Source organism: Ursus americanus, chromosome 9 (genome assembly GCF_024610735.1).
Source record: "Ursus americanus isolate L20-20 chromosome 9, mUrsAme1.1.p, whole genome shotgun sequence".
In the NCBI taxonomy this organism is placed as follows: domain Eukaryota; kingdom Metazoa; phylum Chordata; class Mammalia; order Carnivora; family Ursidae; genus Ursus; species Ursus americanus.
In genome coordinates, this window is record NC_142135.1 from 73,014,225 (window position 1) to 73,028,676 (window position 14,452).

Below are 14,452 nucleotides of genomic sequence, written 5' to 3' on the forward strand. Positions count from 1 at the left end.
ACTCTCCCTGCTTGTGTTCCCTCTCTCGCTGGCTATCTCTCCCTCTGTCAAATAAATAAATAAAATCTTAAAAAAATAATAAAAAAAAAAATTAAATTAAAGTTAAAAAGAAATACCTCACTAGCCTGAGAAAGTCCATTTTTTTGCTCTGGTTATCTTAGTAACCCTTACCCACTGTAGGAAAATAATTCCATAATTATAAAACATATTTTTTTCAGGTATATATGATAGTATACTGGTTAATCAGGCAAACACTTTAAGACTTCTTTTTACCTTAAATGACAAATACTGTCCTGAGGTGCTTGGGTGGCTCAGTGGGTTAAGTGTCCAACTCTTGATTTCAGTTCAGGTCATGATCTCAGAGTTGTGAGATGGAGCCCTGAGTCAGGCTCCAGGCTGGGCACAGAGCCTGCTTAAGAGTCTCTCTCTTCCTCTGCCTCTCCCTGCCCCCTCCCACTCTCTCTCTCTCTTTAAAAAAAAATGACAAATACTGCCCTAATTCTTTATGGACTCAAAGGTACTCAATATAGCAAAAAAGACACTAATCGAGCATTTCCTTGTTTATACCACCTAGAACTGATGTCTCTGTCACCAGAGAAAGCTGTCACTTATCTACAATAACATCACTTCAACATAGCACCAATCTTTGCTAGAATATTAAACAAAAGTATGGCTAAGATCAGCTATCATTTGTTATATCTACTAATGAGATTTAGATAACTAAAAGCTTACCAAGTTTATTAAGAGTACATGAGAGGGTACAGATAGCACAGAGATAACATATAAGAGGTTTCTCCAACTGGGGGAAGAAACTGGGGGAAAATGTTTATTAATAAACCTTAAGTACCAAGTACTACAAACAAAGCAAGAAAAATTAATATGTATTTGAAGAATATGCATCCTTTGAACAGAATTTTACAGTTAAAATAAGACACAAAAAAGCAAAAAATAACCTCTGCATCCTGACTAACAGTGGGGTAGGAACAGGGTGCCTGGCCAATGTCTCATTTTGGGTGAAGCAAATAGGCTGATGAGGAAGAATGTTGAGAAGAATGCTTATAAAGGGTGATAAAAATGCTTATGAATGGTGAGAACAATGCTCATACAAGCCTTCACTTTTCTGCAAATGGAACTATTCAAATATATCAAAATATTTCAACTTCAGAAAATTAACAGAGAGTTTATTACACCTTAGTTAAAAAGTCACAATGGAATCATCAGCTTCTGCAAATGTTTTACTTTCCCTAAAAAAGTTACACAAGTTATTATGTACCTAAGCCTAATATCAGATTATATGACATTGTGGAACTCTTCTTAATCTTCACATAAGATTTATTACCATTTATTGCTTTAGAAAACTAAGATATCACATTTTGGGTAAGAAATATTCTGGATAGAAGAAAAATTTATTTTTGTAAATTACCCATTTAATAATTCTTATGTACCTTTTTCTTATTCTTCTATTCTCTTCCAAAGCAGAGGCCAGCCAACACAAGAGCACCCTTACAGAGTCACCCTGAACTACGCAGTACAAGTGACTCACTAACCTATTTCTCAGCCATATTTACATAAGGCTTGAATACACCTCTGCTTTTGGCCAAATGCTTAAAAAGTCATTGAGCAGTTCTGTTTTCATTTCCTGAGCAGTTCTGTTTTCATTTCCTACCTTTCAAAACTAAGGTAGAACCTGGTGGCTAAAGTGTACACTGACTTGCCTTTCTTAGCCATGGAATAACTTCTTCGTTGGGCACTCAACTGTCTCATGACCTTCTAAAAATTAATTTCTTGTTTTGATTAAGAGACATTTCAGGGGCACCTGGGTGGCTCAGTTGGTTAAGTGTCTGACTTCAATTCAGCTCATGATCCCAGGGTCCCAGGACAGAACCCCACATGGGGCTCCCCATTTAGCGGGGTGTCTGCTTGTCCCTCTCCCTCTGTCCCTCCCCCTGCTTGTGCTCTGTCTCTCTCTAAATAAATACATAAAATCTTAAAACAAAAATAGAGGAATCTCATTTGACCTCTCTGCAAGGTTAATTGTAGACAAAAACATATTCCTGAATGCCAGTACATGAAACAACTACAAAATATTTAGATGCAGCTTTCACATCAGAAGAGATAATTGGTAAAAAATGAGCAGTTGCTTACTCATTATTTGTTCATTTATTTGTTTACTCACCATGTATTTATCAAGTTCCCTGTCCTTAAGCATTTAGGCAAACAAGTTTTATTTGTGCTTCCTGGAGTTGGATCTTCCCTACCTGGAAGCATGGGTTGTCCTTTGTTTAAAACAGGAAATTCTCGACAGATTTCCCCATCCTCTTGATCTCGTGCCAACCATCGTTGAACAGGTATATAAAACTTTTTTCCAGAATTCATGTTCCACAATTGTATCTACAAAGCAACAGTATTTCTTGTAAAACATGTTAGAATACTTTATCAAAGAGTCAAATAAAAGTTTTTGTCCAAGCCTGACACTTAGCTCATAGAATATCATGATACTTCTTTTTAAATACAAGTTGTTGAATACTTGACAAGAAAATTTCTTCTTTTATTGCCATCTCAAGTACAATGACATTTCTTTTCTTTATTTTGAAATTTTTCTATTTCTAACTTCTCTATATTGAAATGCTAAAAATACCAATTTCCTCCCCAAATTTTCTAAGTGTCAATATTTTCCTATTTAGAAAGAGATTCACAATTTTCAAAAATCTATTACTTCCCTGTTCTAATCTCTTAGTAAATACATTTTTTATTTCAAAATGATTTTATAAAATGTTAACATGAGCTTAGATTTCATGCACTACAGAATCAAACTTATACAGTATTTTTTCTGTGGGTCCTCAGCAATGAATGAAATTTAAGCAATAATTATTTATTTGGGTATCTCTTATGCCATATTCTTTCTATTCCATTTACCCTGGAGTTAAACAAAGATGTTAATAAATTCTGTTAGGATCAGATGAATTCTAAAAATCATCAGAAAGTAGAAACTAAGATTCCTGATTCTAAAATCTGTCTTTCATGAGTAGGGTACTATTATTGTTTTAAAAGCTTCAGTGAGTGTTATTTTATCTGTTAATCTTATAATCTTTAAAATGCCTTAATCAGAGATTTTCTATTTTAATGTGTTTAAGAAATGAGGTTGTTATAAAGATAGATTTTCAATCCCTAAACATACTAATTCTGTAGATTTTGTAAGGCCCAGAAATTTGCATTCAATAATTCATACCATGTGTGATTTTGGTACAATCACACTTTTAGAAAGGTTTCCTGAGAAACACAGATTATCATTGGTTTACAAGACTGCTGGCATTGCTATTTGATTTGGTTATTTTAAGTAAAGCCCAAGCCAAATTACTTGAGAAATACAAAATAAATCGTCATTTGAAACTTTTTATTTTGTAATCTTCTTAACTAAACTTGAAAGAACCAAGATTAAAGTCCTAAAAGTAATGCAATTATTTTATGGACTCTGGAAACATTGTATCATTATTGCTATAATGGACTAAATGTTTTAATTCAAATCCCTTCAAGTTATAGGCACAAATTGGCTTACTTTAAATTTTAAATTTTAAACTTCTAAACTATAAGAATTGAACAGAAAATACCTAACACATTATCTAGCAACTTAACTTGGCAAAATTAGTAAATTATATAAGTGCCTCATCTACCTAGAATAAACCTTTGAATCAAGAACACCTCTCTTCTTCATTGGTACTCAAAGACAGGTGAGGTAAAACTCAGGCAAACAAGTTGCCTTTCAATGACAGTAATTGTCATACAAAGACAGACAACAGGAATGTTCAGCCAATTTTTTTGTCTTTCCTCTGCAATATTACAAAATCTTGTCAGATCACTTAACCACTGTCTCAACATCCCAGCTGAACATATATGTATAATGAATATAATATTGCTTATTGGTTTTCAATCAAATCAGGTTGCAGGAGTATTAATGATAATTTTCATAAATTAACTTACTAGGAGAGAAAAAAGTAAAAGATGTTATATATGATCACTTAAGTATCAATTTGAATAGCATACTTCAAAAACTCTATATAGCATAAAAGAGAGGATTATGCCATATAGAAGAAAAGCAGTAATCTAACTTCTACATTCATATTTTCATAAAGTGAGTTTCATTTTTCAATTTCCTTCAGGATCTTTTGTGACTTCAATGCAAAGAAGATGGCATTATTTTTTTTTTTAGATTTTATTTGAGAGAAAGCTAGTGAGAGAGAGAGAGCATATTCTCAGGGGAAGGAGCAGAAGGAGAAGCAGGCACCCACTGAGCAGAGAGCCCCACATGGACTCGATCCCAGGACCCTGAGATCATGACCAGAGCGGAAAGCACATGCTTAACCAACTGAGCCACCAGGCGTCCCAAAGATGGCATTATTAACAACTATATATATATACATATATATATTTATCTGCTAACAGAATAAAAGCATTTTTAAGGGATTACTTATCTTCCACAAATTTTTCATTAATTTTCTCACATATTACAAAACTGTAGAACAAGTCTGCCAAGAATATCAGAGATTGACAAGATGTTCTTTGCATTTTGAGAACTTGCTTACATAAGTTCATTTATTTTGAAATGACAAAAGATGGAAATACACCATACACAAAAATGGATAACAAGATTTTTGATTTTCAATGTTGAAGAGCGTTTGTTGGCAACTATGGTACTAAGTAAAATTTTTAATTCTGAATAATTTAGAAAACGTAAGCCTTTTTTTTTGCTACTAAATGTATTCAAGTGGCATTATTTGCTTAGCATGAATAGACCAAATTTGAGAGCTGGCATTCAAGTCTAGCAGATTATTATTTCACCAACACAAATGGTCTATTTTTACAATCCTTTCAAAACAGATAACATTCACCTAGTCACATTTTCATCAATAGTGCAACCATATCAAGAAGCAATGTAATTGTCAGAACACGATGTTGTACACCTGAAACTAATGTAACACTGTGTTTCAACTCTACTTAATAAAAATAATAATAAAATAGTTAAAACTAAAATAAAAAGAAGAAGTAATGGGAGTTTATCCAGAGTCCCAAGTACTTTCTTTTCTTTGCAAAGAGGTAAAAGGATTATTTACTTGAGGTGCTTCCCTCAATAAATTAGGAATTAAATTATTAATAAGGGCGTATGATACTGTTGTTTTGACAAACATACTGACTAAAAAGATCTAGGTTTGATTCCATCAATTTGCAACAGGTGTGAAATGCCTCTTTGAGGTTTGATTCCTGAACAGAATTTGCAGAGGGTTTTGCAAAGGACAGGAGTGTTGATGTGTCTTTACCTCTTTACAGTGCCAGGAAGGGGAGGGTCCAGAGTTAGTATGACCAATACGAATCTTAAAGAGTGTTCCAATATCTCCCATCATGATCTAGAAAAGAACCAAGAAAATGTCTTTTCAAAGTAATCTCACAAAATCTATTTAAAAATAGCTCTCATATTAGGACATTATATATCAATAAAGGGGTTAACCATCAAGAAATATAATAATTATAAACATGTATATATCTCATGACAAAGTGCCAAAACATATGAAACAAAAATTGACAAAACTGAATAGAGAAATAGTCTACAATAATGGTTAGAAATTTCAATACATCACTCTGCATGATGTGTAGACTAACTAGACAGAAGATCAATAAGGAAATTAAGGACTTGAACAATATTATAGACCAACTAGATATAACAGATATTTATAGAACATTCCACTCAACAAAAGCAGAATACAGTTCTCTCAAGTACACATGGAACATTCATTCTCCAGGGCAGACTGTATACCACAAAAAAAGTTTTGAAAATTAAATAAGACTGAAATCACAAAGAGAATAGTTTCTAACTACAATGGAATAAAACTAGAAATCACCACAAGAAGGAAAAATTGAAAATCCGCAACTATGTGTAAATTAAACAACATACTCTTAAGCAACCAATAAGTTAAAGAAATTGCAAAGGAAATTAAAAAAGAACTTGAGATTAATGAAAAATAATAATTACATTAAAATATAGGGAATAAAGTGAAAGCAGAGCTTAGAGGGAAATTTTAGCTGTAATTCCTTAAAGTTTGAATGTACTTAAAAAGGAAATCATTTCAGATGGGTACCCATCAGCTAAGTTGGCAAGCTTACTGTGAGAAAAAAACTTCTTTGGAGATTCTGACCTAATTAATCCAGAGACTCTAAGCAAAAAGAAGGAAAAAGGGGGAGGGGGCGGAAAAGGAGGAAGAAGAAAGGGAAGAGAGGGAAGGAAAAAGGAGGTGGGAAGAGAAAACAGATGGGGAGGAGAGAAAGAGGAAGAGGAAAAAGAATAAAGAAGATCTCAAATAATTAATATAGCTATACAATGTTAGGAACTAGAAAAAGAAGAGTAAACTAAATGCAAAGCTAGCAGAAAAAAAGGAAATAATAAATATTAGAATGGAGATAAAATAGAAAATAGTAAATAAAATCAATGAAATCAAAAGTTGGTTCTTCAAAAACACCAAAATTGACAAATATTTAGCTACTCTAAAGAAAAAAGAAAGAATACTCCAACTCCTAAAATCAGAAATGAAAATAGAGACATTACCGCTAAACTTACAGAAAGAAAAAGGATTATAAAAAAAGAATATCATGAATAATTGTAGGCCAAAAAATTAGTTAACCTATATGAAATGTATGAATCTTAGAAACACATAAATTATCAAAACTGACTCAGGAAAAAACAGAAATTCTGAATAGGCCTATAAAAAGTAAAGAGATTGAAGCAGTAGTCAAAAACTTCCCAATAAAAAAAGGCCTAGAACAGATGGTTTCATTGGTAAATTCTACCAAATACTTTATCATTAATATATAACGTTCTTTTTTATTGAGCTATAATTGACATATAACATTATATTAGATTCATGTATATGATGTGATATTTGTGTAACCTATGAAATGGTCACCACAATAAGTCTAGTTACCTACCATCTGTCACCACGCAAAGTTTCGCAATTTTTTTCCTGTGATGAGAACTTTTAAGATTTACTCTCTTGGCAACTTTCAAATGTGCAATACAACATTACTGACTACAGCAATGCTGTAATACTACATCCCTGTTACTTATTTATACCCTCAACTCTCCTTCCACCTGGCAACTACCAGTTCTGGATATCTACTAGTTTTGTTTTGTTTCCTTGTGGGTTTTTTTTAGATTCTGCATATAAGTGAAATCATATGGTATTTGTCTTTCTCTGACTTACTTCACTTAGTATAATATCCTCAAGGTACACTTACATGGCCACAAGTGTCAAGATGTCATTCTTTTTTATGACTGAGTAGTAGTCCATTGTGTATTTATACCACATCTTTATCCATTCATCCATCAATGGATGCTTAGATTAGTTCCATATCTTTGCTATTGAAATAATGCTGCAATGAACACAGGAGTACATATATCTTTTTGAAATAATATTTTCACATTTTTTGATTCCAGAATTGGAATTGCTGGATCATATGGTATTTCTATTATTTTTTTTTTAGAAATCTCCATAGTGTTTTCCACAGTAATTGTACCAATTTATATCACCACCAACAGTGCACAAGGATTCTCTTTTCTCCTCTTCTTGCCAACTTATTATTCCTTATCTTTTTGGTAACAGGTGAGAAGTGATATCACATGGTTTTTATTTGCATTTCCCTCATGATTAGTGATGTTAAGCATCTTTACGTGTGCTTGTTGGACATTTATATATCTTCTTTGGGAAAATGTCTATTCAGATCTATCCATTTCTAATCAGATTATTTCTCTGATATTGAATTATGGGAGTTAATTATATATTTTGTATATTAACCCTTTCCTAGATATATGATTTGGAAATATCTTCTCCTATTCAGTAAGTTGTCTTTTTATTTTGTTGATGGTCTCCTTCCTACAGAAGATTTTAGTTTGATGTACTACCGCTTGTTTATTTTTGCTTTTCTTGCCCTTGCCTTTGGAGTCAGCCAAGATTAATGTCAAAAAGGCTACCACCTATGTTTTCTTCAGGAGTTTTACAGTTGCAGATACTACATTCAAGACTTTAATTGATTTTGAGCTAATTTTTGTGTATGGTGTAACATGGTGGTCCAGTTCCATTATTTTGCATGTGGCTGTCCAGTTTCCCCAACACCATTTATTTGTTGTATATTCTTGCCTCCATTTATCATGAATTGACTATATATGCATGGGTTTCTTTATAAGTTCTCTATTCTGTTCCATTGATCTATGTGTCTGTTTTATGTTGATACCATACTGTTTTGATTACTAGAAGTGTGTAGTGTATATTCATTTTTTATAATAATTTATGTTATGTTAGTCACCATACAGTACATCCTTAGTTTTTGATGTAGTGCTCCATGATTCATTATTTGCATATAATACCCAGTGCTCATCACAATATGTGCCCTCCTTAATATCCATCACCAGTCTATCCCAATCCCCCACCCCTCTCCCCTCTGAAGCCCTCAGTTTGTTTCCCAGAGTCAGTCTCTCATGCTTCATTCCCCCTCTGTTTACCCCCCCATTCATCCCTTCCTTCTCCTACCGATCTCCCTGCTATTCCTTATGTTCCACAAATGAGTGAAACCATATGATAATTGCCTTTCTCTGCTTGGCTTATTTCACTAAGCATAATCTCCTCCAGTCCCATCCATGTTGCTGCAAATGTTGGGTAATCATTCTTTCTGCTGGCTGAGTAATATTCTATTGTATATATGGACCACATCTTCTTTATCCATTCATCTGTAGAAGGGCATCTCAGCTCCTTCCACAGTTTAGTTATTGTGGACAATGCTGCTATGAACATTGGGGTGCATATGGCCCTTCTCTTCACTATGTCTGTATCTTTGTGGTAAATACCCAGTAGTGCATTGCTGGGTCATAGGGTAGCTCTATTTTTAACCTTTTGAGCAACCTCCACACTGTTTCCCAAAGTGGCTATACCAACTTGCATTCCCACCAAGAATGTAAGAGGGATCCCCCCTTTCTCCACAACCTCTCCAACATTTGTTGTTTCTTGCCTTGTCAATTTTTACCATTCTAACTGGCATAAGGTTAGAATGTTGGTCTCCATGTGGTTTTGATTTGAATTTCCCTGATGGCTAGTGATGTTGAACATTTTTTCATGTGTCTGTTAGCCATTTGTATGTCTTCATTGGAAAAGTGTCTGTTCATATCTTCTGCCCACTTTTTGATTTGTTTCTCATGTATTGAGTTTGAGAAGTTCTTTATAGATCTTGGATACCAGCCTTTTATCTGTAATGTCATTTGCAAATATCTTCTCCCATTCTGTGGGTTGCCTCTTTGCTTTGATGACTGTTTCCTTGGCTGTGCAGAAAATTTTTATCTTGATGAAGTCCCACGAGTTCATTTTTTCTTTTTTTCCCTTGCCTTTGGAGACGTGTCATGAAAGAAGTTGCTGTGGCCGATGTCAAAGAGGTTGCAGCCTATGTTCTCCTCTAGGATTTTGAAGGATTCCTGTCTCACATCGAGGCCTTTCATCCATTCGGAGTTTATTTTTGTGTATGGTGTGAGAGAGTGGTCAAGTTTCATTCTTTTGCATGTAGCTGTCCAATTTTCCCAGCACCATTTATTGAAGAGACTGTCTTTTTTCCACCAGATGTTTTTCCTGCTTTGTCAAAGATTAGTTGACCATAGAGCCAAGGGTCCATTTTGGGGTTCTCTATTCTGTTCCATTGGTCTATGTGTCTGTTTTTGTGGCAGTACCATGCTGTCTTGGTGATCACAGCTTTGTAGTATAGCTTGAAATCCAGCAACGTGATGCCCCAACTTTGTGTTTCCTTTTCAACAATTTCTTGGCAAGTCGGGGCCTTTTCCAGTTCCACAGAAATTTAAGGGCTGTTTGTTCCAGTTCTTTGAAAAATGCCATTGGTATTTTGATCGGGATGGCATTGAAAGTGTAGATTGCTCTGGGTAGCATAGACATTTTAACTATGTTTATTCTTCCGATCCATAAGCATGGAATATTTTTCCATTTTTTGTGTCTTCTTCATGTCTTTCAAGAGTGATTTGTAGTTTCTAGAATATAGATCCTTTACCTCTCTGGTTAAATTAATTCCGAGATAAGGTATGATTTTTGGTGCTATTGTAGTGTATACTCAAATCTGGGATTGTGATACCTCCAAATTTGTTCTTTCTCAGAATTGGTTTGGCAACTTGGGATCTTTGTGGTTTCATACAAATTATAGGATTGATCTATTTCTGTGAAAAATGCCATAAATTTTCAGAAGGAAGCATTTAATACATAGATTGCTTTAGCTAATATGGACATTTTAACAATATTAATTCTTCTAATCCATAAGCATGGAGTATCTTCCTATTTATTTATGTCTTCAATATTTTTCATCACTCTCTTCTAGTTTTCAGTGTACAGGAATTTCACCTCCTTGATTAAATTTATTCCTAGGTATTTTATTCTTCCTGATACAATTGTAACTGGGATTGTTTTCTTAGTGTCTCTTTCTTATAGTTCACTGTCAATGTATAAAAACACAACAGATTTTCGTATATTGGTTTTGTACTCTGAAACTTTACTGAATTTGTTATTAGTTCTAACAATTTTTTGGTGGATTCTTAGGGGTTTACTATATATGAAAACATGTAATCCACAAATAGTGACAGTTTTACTTTTTCCTTTACAATTTAAGTGACTTTTATATCTTTGTCTTGCCTAATTGCCCTGGCTAGGACTTCTAATACTATGTTGAATAAAAATGACAAGAAAGAACGGACATTATCATCTTATTCCTGATCTTAAAGGAAAAGATTTCAGCTTTTCACCACTGAGTATGATGTTAGCTATGGATTTGTCCTATATGGCCTTTATTATGTTGAGGTATATCCCCTCTATAACCACTTTGTTGAGTTTTTATGATAAATGACTGTTGAACTTTGTCAAAAAAATTCTGTGTCTATTGAGATGAACATGATTTTCATCCTTCATTTTGTTAATGTGGTATATCATGTTGATTAATTTACAGATGTTGAAACACCCTTGTATCCCTGGAATAAATCCCACGTGATCATGTTGCATGATCATTTTAATGTATTATTCAATTTGTTTTGCTAATATTTTGTTGAGGATTTTTGCATCAATATTCATCAATGATACTGGCCTGTAATTTTCTTTTTGTGTGTGTGTGTGGTTCCTTGATCTGGTTTTGGTATCAGGGTAATGCTGACCTTGAAAAATAAGTATGGAAGCAACTCTTGTTCTTCAATTTTTTGGAATATTTTGAGAAGGACATGCGTTAATTCTCCTTTAAGTGCTTGGTAGAATCCACCTATGAAGTCATCTATTACTGGACTTCTGTTTGCTGGGAGTTTTTGATTACTGATTCAATCTCCTACCAATAATCAGTCTATTCAGATTATCTATTTCTTCATGACTCAGTCTTAGAAGGTTGTATATTTCTAGAAATTTATCCATTTCTTATAGGCTGTCCAATTTATTGGTGTATTATTGTCCACAGTAATCTCTGGTGATCCTTTTTCTTTTCTTTTCTTTTTTCTTTTTATATCAGTTTTAACTTTTCCTCTCTCATTTCTGATTTTATTTGAGCCATCTCTCTTTTTCTCAGTGTGTCTCACCAATGTTTTTTAATTTTATCTTGTCAAAGAACCAGCTCTTGGTTTCACTGATCTTTTCTATTGTATATTTAATCTCTATTTCATACATTTTGCCTCTGATCTTTATTTCCTTCCTTCTACTAAGTTTGGACTTTATTCTTCTTTTTCTAGTTTCTTTAGGTGTAAAGTTAAATTGTTTATATGAGATTTTTCTTGTTTCTTAAGATAGACCTGTATTGCTATAAATTTACCTATTAGAACAGCTACTGCTCTTACCATAGATTTTGGTATGTTGTATATCCATTTACATTTGTCCCAAGATATTTTTCTTTATTTCTCCTTTCACTGACCCATTCCTTATTCACTAGCTTGTTATTTAATCTCCACATATTTGTGATTTTTCCAGATTTTTATCTTCTAGTTGATTTCTGATTTCATATTATTGTGGTAAGTGAAGATGCTTGATATGATTTTAATCTTCTTAGATTCATTGAGACCTGTTTGGTGGCCTGAAGACTATTCCTATCCTGCAGAATATTCTTTTTTAAAAAGAGTTTATTTATTTATTTGAGAGAGAGAGAGCATAAGAGCAGTGTGAGGGGCAACGGGAGAAGCAGACCCCCTGCTGAGCAGGGAGCTGATGTGGGGTTCGATCCCAGGACTCCAGGATCATGACCTGAGCTGAAGGCAGATGCTTAACCAACTGAGGCACTCAGGCGCCCTATTCTGCAGAATATTCTATCCTGCAGAATATTCCATGTGCACTTGAGAAGAATGTGTATTCTGCTGCATTAGGATGAAATAATCTGTATTTATCTATTAAGTCCATCTGGTCTACTGTGTCATTTAAGGCCAATATTTCCTTATTAATTTTTTGTCTAAAAGATCTAAACATTGACATAAGCAGGAAATTAAAGGCACCTACTATTATTATACTGCCATCAATTTCTCCCTTTAGGTCTATTAGTATTTGCTTTATATATTTAGGTGCTCATGTGTTGGGTCCATGAATATTTACAAATGTTATATCTTCTTCTGGGATTGACCCCTTTATCATTATATAATGCTCATCTCTGTCTTTTATTATAGTCTTTGTTTAAAGTCTATTTTGTCTGATAGTATAGCTATCCCAGCTTTCTTTTGGTTTCTATTTGTATGAAATATCTTTTTCTATTACTTCACTTTTAGTCTGTGCGTGTTTAGATCTGAAGTGAGTCCCTTGTAGACAGCATATAGAACGGTCTTGATTTTTATCCATTCAGCCATCCTATGTTTTTCAATTGGAACATTTAGTCCATTTCCATTTAAAGTAATTATTGATAGGTATGAATTACTGCCATTTTGTTCACTGTTTTCTAGCTATTTCCATAGTTCCTCTCTGTTCCTTTCTTCTCTAGATCACTTCCCTTGTGGTATGATGACTTTCTTTAATGTTATGCTTAATTTCTTTTCTTATTATCTTTTGTGTATTTACGATAGATTTTTGCTTTGTGGTTACCATGGGGCTCACATATAACAGCCTGTATATATAAAAGTCTATTTTAAGTTGATAGCAGTTTAAGTTTAAATACATTCTAAAACTACATTTTTACTCCCCTTTCCAAGTTTTATGTTTTTGATGTCACATTTCACATCTTTTTTTGTGTGTCCCTTAAATAATTATTATAGTTATAGTAATTTTTACTGCTTTTGTCTCTTGATCTTTTTACTAGCTTTGTAAGTACTTAAGCCACTACATTTACTATAGATTTACTTTAACCAGAGACATTTTTTACTTTCAGATGTTTTCTTCTTACTAATGATCACCCTTTCCTTTCAGCTTAAAGAAGTCCCTTTAACATTTCTTATGAGGCCAGTTTAGTGAAGACGAACTCTTTAGTTTTTGCTTATCTGGAAAACTCTGTATCTCTCTTCAAGTCTAAAAGATAATCTTCTAGTTCACATTCTTGGTTGCAAGCTTTTTCCCTTTAGCACTTTGAATATATCATGCCACTCCCTTCTAGCCAGCAATATTTTTGCTGACAAATCCACTGATAATCCTATGGAGGTTCCTTTATATGTAGCAAGTTGTTTTGTTCTTTCTTTTAAAATATTTTCCTCTGTTTCTTCATTTTACTTGATTCTCTATGTTTATTTCTATATATAAAGTAAAACAGCCACCTATTCCAATCTTGAGAGAATGCCCTTGTATAGGAACTGAACCTTATCATTCAACCTTGTCCTAGTACTTGGTTGTCTCTTGGACCTTTCTGACTGTGTAAGCAGCCTGACTTATTCTTTATAGGTTCCAGTTGTTGAGGCTGTCCCAAGAACTGTCAGTCCTCCAAAGGGAGGGATCTCAATTGGCACCTACTTTCAGACTGATTGGAAACCAGACCCTCAAGCAGCAGCCTTTAGTATGGAAATAGAGATAAAATCAAGACAGCAGACTAGTAAGATCCTGAGCTCACCTCCTCCCATGGTCACACCAAAACAACTCTGAGAATGACCTGAAGACTAGTAGAACAGCTCTCCCACAACCAAATACATAAAGAAAAAGCCACATCAAGATGGATAGAAGTGGCAGAGACAGTCTAGCCAACCCACATCCCTGGTGGGGACCTACATATGGGAAGGATATCACAAACATGGAAGTCATCCCTGAGGAATAAGAGGATCAAGCCCCACATCAGGCACCCCTGCCCTGGGGACCTGCACCAGGAAAACAAGCCCCTATAATGTTCAGCTTTGAATATCAATAGGGCTTAACTCTGGGAAATCTGGAGAAACCAAGACTCTGCTCTTAAAATACTGATGCCCAATCTCACTTACTCTAAGACCCAGCACAAAGGCAGCAGA

At 34.1% G+C, this 14,452-nt stretch overlaps 1 protein-coding gene across 1 annotated transcript in view; it reads right to left on the reverse strand.

Moving 5' to 3' along the window:
• The window catches only part of RP1 (RP1 axonemal microtubule associated), a 296,245-nt gene that overhangs the window by 233,939 nt on the left and 47,854 nt on the right, over window positions 1–14,452 (reverse strand). The window contains exons 4-5 of the mRNA XM_087864419.1: window positions 5,313–5,399; window positions 2,259–2,391 (exon numbers count right to left, since the gene is read on the reverse strand). Of these exons, the coding sequence (XP_087720545.1) occupies window positions 2,259–2,391; window positions 5,313–5,399 (220 nt within the window). The remainder of the gene's footprint in view (window positions 1–2,258; window positions 2,392–5,312; window positions 5,400–14,452) is intronic.